Source organism: Phaethon lepturus, unplaced genomic scaffold, assembly GCF_000687285.1.
Source record: "Phaethon lepturus isolate BGI_N335 unplaced genomic scaffold, ASM68728v1 scaffold21982, whole genome shotgun sequence".
NCBI classification, from domain to species: domain Eukaryota; kingdom Metazoa; phylum Chordata; class Aves; order Phaethontiformes; family Phaethontidae; genus Phaethon; species Phaethon lepturus.
In genome coordinates, this window is record NW_010522889.1 from 1 (window position 1) to 7,101 (window position 7,101).

At 38.7% G+C, this 7,101-nt stretch overlaps 1 protein-coding gene across 1 annotated transcript; it reads left to right on the forward strand.

The window, feature by feature from the left end:
- Nucleotides 1–40: 40 nt before the first annotated feature.
- Nucleotides 41–6,672, forward strand: SFPQ (splicing factor proline/glutamine-rich; the record flags this gene model as incomplete). The annotated part of the gene is made up of 10 exons (XM_010281974.1): nucleotides 41–223; nucleotides 319–620; nucleotides 736–831; nucleotides 1,246–1,291; nucleotides 2,154–2,340; nucleotides 2,632–2,716; nucleotides 3,005–3,122; nucleotides 3,351–3,399; nucleotides 3,479–3,600; nucleotides 6,230–6,672. Coding segments are annotated over 10 exons (1,326 nt in total), but the record flags the coding sequence as incomplete, so codon positions are not given.
- Nucleotides 6,673–7,101: the final 429 nt, after the last annotated feature.

A 7,101-nucleotide genomic window follows, 5' to 3' on the forward strand; every position in this document is an offset into this window, starting at 1 on the left:
CAGTGATGGCTCGAACTGGTCTGCTTCTTTGTAGGGATTTAAAGCAAACCTCTCTCTTCTGAGGCGACCTGGGGAGAAGACCTATACTCAGCGTTGCCGCTTGTTTGTTGGGAATTTGCCTGCAGATATAACAGACGAAGACTTTAAAAGACTGTTTGCCAAATATGGGGAGCCAGGAGAGGTTTTTATCAACAAGGGGAAAGGCTTTGGATTCATTAAATTGGTAGGCTTTCGTACTGTACGTCCGTATGTTTAATTTTCATGCAATGGTAATTTACATGTTGGTTTTCTAAAACTGGATCTTAAAACTTTCCTCAGGAATCTAGAGCTCTTGCAGAAATTGCGAAGGCAGAACTGGATGATACCCCCATGAGGGGTCGACAGCTTCGTGTTCGGTTTGCTACACATGCCGCTGCTCTTTCAGTGCGTAATCTTTCACCCTATGTGTCCAACGAGTTGCTGGAGGAAGCTTTTTCCCAGTTTGGTCCAGTGGAAAGAGCTGTTGTGATTGTAGATGATAGAGGTAGATCAACAGGAAAAGGCATTGTTGAATTTGCATCAAAGCCAGCTGCAAGAAAAGCTTTTGAACGGTGTACTGAAGGAGTGTTTTTGTTGACAACGTAAGTATTTTACTGCTTAGGATTTTTAGTTTTAAGCTAAGTAAAATTGTTGTCTTCTAGATTTTTCAGAAGGGAGATTCTTATGGAAAAGTAAAATGAGTATTTTTTTGTTCAGCACTCCTAGGCCTGTTATTGTGGAACCATTGGAACAACTGGATGATGAAGATGGTCTTCCAGAAAAACTTGCTCAGAAGAATCCAATGTATCAAAAGTAGGCACTGTCTTTTGGTATACAGAGTATAAAGATGACATGTGTGGTATTGTCTCAGGCTCTGAAGAAGGTGGAGTAATTTTTCAGAAACAGGCTTTGAATTTTGAGTAGTACTTTCAGTTCTTGTGGTTTTTTGTAGTAGGTTTTTTTAGATAGCGTAATGTACTGATTTATTTAGTATATTCACTAGTCATTACGCAAGCAATTTTCTACATTGTAACACAAAGAACAGATTTTCTTGGTATATGTAGAAACTCTTGCAAATCAGAATTCAACTGTTTGCTCATCCTGTCATCTCACTTAAGGCGTATCTCATGTTGATGATCCCATAGGGAATTTATGAACTGACATTTATGGTATGAAATGATAAATTAAGTAAAATTTTAATTAATTCCATGATTAATTAAAACTTAGTTACCTGTGGATTTCCCTTATGAAGCTGACCACTGGGCATAAAAGGGTAGGTAAGAGTCTATAGGAGTCTTTTCTGAAGTAGCAGTTTTAGGTTAGGATCTGTATATTAAACCTGTTTGTTGTGGAAGTGTTGTGTTTTCCCAGATCACAAAACAGAGTGCAAGGGGCAGAACCATTCTTTTTTGTAGGAGGAAGTGTTCAATGTTACTTGCTTTGATCAAAAACTATGAACAGTTTAGAGCCAGTGTCTTTGAAAACAGTCTAGATTAGTATAGTGTTTCTGAAATGTTGAAATATTTTACATTGCTAATGTGTGGAACGCTTTTGAACTTTCCCAGTTTTGTTCCACTAATTACTGAATCTCCCACTCCCAGTTCTTTGTATGACAGAATAAGCTGTTGGCCCTCAGGCATTTTGAAAACTGTTCAAGGTAGTAAAGATTATTAGTTGCCTTTAACATATAGTGCTTTATAAAAATAGCACTATAAAAAAAAAATAAATCAATCTCTCCACATGCAGTTGTTTTGAGCAGCTTTACCTACTTGGGCAAAGGCGTGTCTTGTTTGAGGATTTTGCACCTAGCAGTTGCCAGCAGTGGAGTGTCTAAGGAAGAAGTTAAGAACAACATAAATATGCAGTAGAACTATGGGAAGATTTGGTTGTGCTAGTGCTGGAGTCTCCATACTGCTATGGTAGTCATAGGCTTTATGTATATTAAACGTTGCTGTTTACATCTGTAAAATGCTTACTGTTAACTATAATTCTGTCACAGCAAGGTTTCTATTGCATAGTTGTGAGGTAGTGTTTGCAGGGCTGCTTTGATGTTCCCTGATAGTTCTGCCTGTGATCATTATTGACCTTCAGTTTCCAGGTTTATGCAGTCTGAATGAGCATCTTCCTTTCTGCAGGGAAAAAAACGTTTTGCTCAGCCTGGCAGTTTTGAATTTGAATATTCCCAGAGGTGGAAATCTTTAGATGAAATGGAAAAACAGCAGAGAGAGCAAGTGGCAAAAAACATGAAAGATGCCAAGGACAAACTTGAAAGTGAGATGGAAGATGCTTATCATGAGCATCAGGCAAACCTCTTGCGTCAAGGTAATTGTCTCTGAATTCTGTCGTCTTTTTGCTTTAAGTGCTAGCTTAAATGCATGGCTGTTTAATGGTTTCATGAACAAATTCATCCTTCTCACTGCTAACATGAGAATGTCGGGCTTAAAGAGCAACTGGCAGTTTTTCAATTTTTATTTAAATTAAATATTGTTAAGAATGGTGACAGTCAGAAGGTAGCCATCTGCCTGAGCGCAGATGAAGTTGATCTAATTCAAATCGGACTTTAAATCTGACATGAGTTTGTGAAATAGCTGCTGACAAGCTTCATTTCTGCAGACCTTATGAGGCGTCAGGAGGAGCTGAGACGTATGGAAGAACTCCATAATCAAGAAATGCAGAAACGCAAGGAAATTCAACTGAGGTTGGTTTGGCTTTCATGGGATTTTTTTTCTATGTTACATTTGTTTCTTTTTAAAATGACTTATATATGGAAGTTTTTATTTTTCAAGAAACACCATTGCTGCTTCAGTTTGTGTATGAGAAATTGAACTGCAGTGTAAGTTTTTCCTCAAGTATTTGAGTGTCATTGAGTAAATGACTTCGGTGTAATCATTCAGTGCCTTTAAGTTGCTTGTGCAGGTGGTGGTCATGAGAAGTGTTGAATGTGTTAACGCTGCTGAGGTTTAACAGTCTGCTTTGGGATGATCAGGCAGGAGGAGGAGCGTCGCAGGCGGGAAGAGGAAATGATGATACGTCAGCGGGAGATGGAAGAACAAATGAGAAGACAGAGGGAAGAGAATTATAGTAGAATGGGTTACATGGATCCAGTAAGTGAAATCATGATGTTTTGTGGCTATATTACCATGTTCAGGGATTTCCAGATTTTTTTGCATGTGTTTTTTGAGATTGATGCATTTTGCTTCCTTTAGGTTAGACAATGTAATGTCTTTGCATAGGTGTAATGGTAGTAGTTGGCTGTATGTGTGCTTTATCTCCTGAAAGGTACGGATTTCAGTACTTGATTATCTGTACTAAAAGTTGTTTCTTCTATGCAGAGGGAGAGAGACATGAGAATGGGTGGTGCCACCACAATGAACATGGGAGGTAAAGAATTTTAAAATAATTACTTTATGTGGTTAACTTAGAAATTGTCAGAATATGATTATATATTTCTTTTTCTTAGATCCTTATGCTTCTGCAGCCCAGAAATTTCCACCTCTTGGAGGTGGTGGCGGCATAGGTTATGAAGCTAATCCAGGAGTTGGCCAAGCAGCCATGAGTGGTTCTATGATGGGAAGTGACATGGTAATGTATCCTGTGGTGGCTTTAGTTTAGTACAAGGGAAATGTTGCAGTTGGGAAATGAATTCTCTACCAGTGTTCGATGGTTGTGTAAATGTCACTGTTAACTGCTGACTTTCTTGTCAGATATTTAACATGAAGACTATAGTGTGGCAGTATGTAGTACTAGATTAGTTCTTAACCATTATGGTAGCTTACACAGTTGGAAGTTGTTTGTAAGTGAATTCAAATATGCTGTTAAGCATATTTGCAATTAACTCTGACTTCATTGGACTTGGAAATTCTGCGTCACTGTTAGGCTTGGAAGGATTTTTTACAAATTCTAGAGAATCTGACACATTTCATAATTAAAATACATAATGTAGTAGCTTTTCAGTAATTTGACGTTATTTATGGACAAGTGAGGCTTTTGTTCTCCTTTCCAGTGTGTAACATGGCATTTATTTTGTCCCTTCCAAGCCTAGTTAGGATTGATGCATGTTGGTATGGGTATGCTGTTAATTCAGAAATCTGCGCTTATGTCTATTTAAGCGGCAGATTAAATTAAGTAATCAACGGTAAACAGCATATCACTTATTCTGTATGCTGATGTTTGCCATAGAAGAGCAGAAATGCTGTTTTTTAGCTTAGGCATGTTCCAGCGATCCTTGACTGTAGCCATTTTGTGGTTCCTGTCTCAAAGGAATGATAGCCCGTTCTTGTTTTCCTGTGTTGGGCATGACTACATAGGTAGAGTTTGTTAAAGCTACAGCATATCTCATATTCTGAGGTATGTTTCCAAACTGTACTATTTTTGACACACTATATGTGTGAATGGGCTTTGAGCCTGCTTGGTGTTATCACACTGAAGCAATATGGATGTAGATTAAAGAAATGCTTATTGGGTAGGATGGAAATCTATGTTGGCTTAGGTGGCGATACTAGTGTGCTTTCACCCTCCTGAAAGGGTGTATGCTCTGTAGCACAAGCTGAAGTAAATGATTTTTGGGTGGGTTTAGGCCTCTGGCTTAATGTGGTGAGCTACCATAGTAGCTTGTCAAGTATCTTCCGGTTTTTTTGGGAACCATATCTTTGGAATGATAACTTTGCAGAGCATCATTGATTCAGTAGACAGTGCCGTTGGCCTTAATGTATCTATATAATCTACTGATATTTAAGCAGTTCCTAAGTTTCCTGTGAGCAGTTAAGCAGCCTGTGGTGAACGCTGTGTACATTTTTCTCCTGAAATTCATGGTACAGGTGCATGCTGAACTTGTGTAATACTTGAAAACGTGATATGGTCAAAAGGTGTGACAGTAAGATGGTTTAACTGCCTTGAGTTTCTTAGGATGGGGATCTCTGCCACACGGTGCTGTCACAATTACTGGGCTGATACCTTTTAAAGAGAATTGGAGATAAGCTTAAGCTGCCATGAATTAGGCAGAACCTAGGTAATTGTTCTGAAATTCCTTTCTTGGAAGATTTGAAACTGACTTTCAGAAGTCAAGAACTTGTGCGAATTTTCAGTTGCAGATACCTTTTGTAACAAACAACCTACCATTGTTCTGTTACTCAGTAGTGGAAAACTTGCTTGAAAAGAAAGTTTAAAGCCATCTTTGACTTTTTAATTTGTCAGTTCTGTAGATTGAATGCTGATCACACCTACTGATACAGTAACTGAATTGAAGTACATGCAACTAGAGGTACTAGTAAAAATACCTGAAGTCTCTGCTTTATTGCAGGATAATTTAGCTTTTACATCTTGGTGTGAAACCCTTCAACGCTGTGAAGTTGCGAATTTTCCAAGAGCTTGTGGTGAAGGTGGGGTGGGAAGGGAGGTACTGGCTGGATGCACACAACCCTTTGTGCATAGTTCTAGCTTGAAATGCTGAGTGAGTTCTTTGAACACGTTTTGCATATTATACAGCAGCAGTTCCGGAGTACGTGGGATTTTAACAAATGCAAGTCTTTTGATCGAGCGATTGCGTTGGTTAGGTAAATCACTGGTCATTAGCTTTTTTCACATTTTTTTTTTCTTCTTGCAATCCAGTAGTGCTCACAATCAGTTTTGATTACTGCCTAAGGCCTCTGCAGTTTAGTCAGCAGACCGTAGTCTTAACCCCATCTTGAAAAGCACATGGTCTCTATTGCAGCACATGCCATTAACTGGTGAGTAGGCATTCTGTTTACAATGACATTTTATGAATGTCAGCTCATACTTCAGTGAACTGAAGATTCGTTCTCTGGCTAGGCTTATTTGGAAATGACAGTGATGTAATCTAAGCTTTTACTGCACTAAAGGTGAGAAGTTTGCAAGCTATTTGCATTGACTTGGTTGAAAATTGCTAGAGCTCATTTGGAAAAGTTGTTAATTCACATCTGCACTAATGCTTACATTTCTAGCACTGCAGGGAGGATCTGTTCTTTGTAACAGATGTATGAGAATGCATCAAGTGGGAACATACCTCAAGGCATGTATTACAATAAACTAATTTTTAAATTACCCTTTTTTCCTTTCTATGTTCCCGGTACCTGTGGATCGGCTCAATGGTGATTGTATCGACGAACCTTGACTGCGGAACCTTCTAAAAATATATACTTAACACACATGGACATCAACTACATATAATGAACTGTTAATTCTGTTCCAATAGCGTCCTGAACGCTTTGGGCAGGGAGGTGCGGGGCCTGTGGGTGGCCAGGGTCCTAGAGGAATGGGGCCTGGAACACCAACAGGATATGGTAGAGGGAGAGAAGAATATGAAGGCCCAAACAAAAAGCCCCGATTTTAGATGTGACCTGTAGTTTCATTCCAGTTTGTTTTTTGTCTGTCTTGTTTAGACACCAACTTTTTAATTCTTGCATTTTAGTAAGAAAGCTACGTTTTTATGGATGTTAGAAACTTACTGACCTAATATTTGTAAGTGGTCTGTTTGGGCGAGTACAATTTAATTATGTAATGCAGTGTTTCAAAACAAATTTAGCTGTTTTTTTGATGTATAACGTCCCTAACTTGATGGCAGTGTACCTTGTGCCACTGAATTCCCAAAGTGTACCAACTTTTTTTTACTGTGCTTCAAATAAATAGAAAACTAAATGTAGTAACTCTTCTTGCCATTCGTGGTTAAACATATGAGGCTAAATACCACACCTTCCGCAGTAAACCAAGAGTCTTGAATAGAGGTCAAACTAGACCAGGGTGTGGAACTGTAGTGAAGAGTGAGATCTCTTCCCGTAATGCCTCTAGCTAAAGTTTGGGTTAAACAGTAGCCTAACTTTCCAGTAGGTGCAGATTTTTTGAGCATTAATTGTGCTGCAATAAGGAAGCAAATGGAAATCTTGCAAGTGCTGTAAGATACAATAATTAAAGCTACACTGCAAGCAGTGCAGTATGTAACGAATTTCATATTTTAGCTACGGATAATGGGTGGTGGGATGGTAGCACTTACCACCTTGGCAGTTACTGCTTGGAATCTTTCAAAGACTTTAAGCAGAAGACTAGCAATGGTTATTTTAAAATAAATTC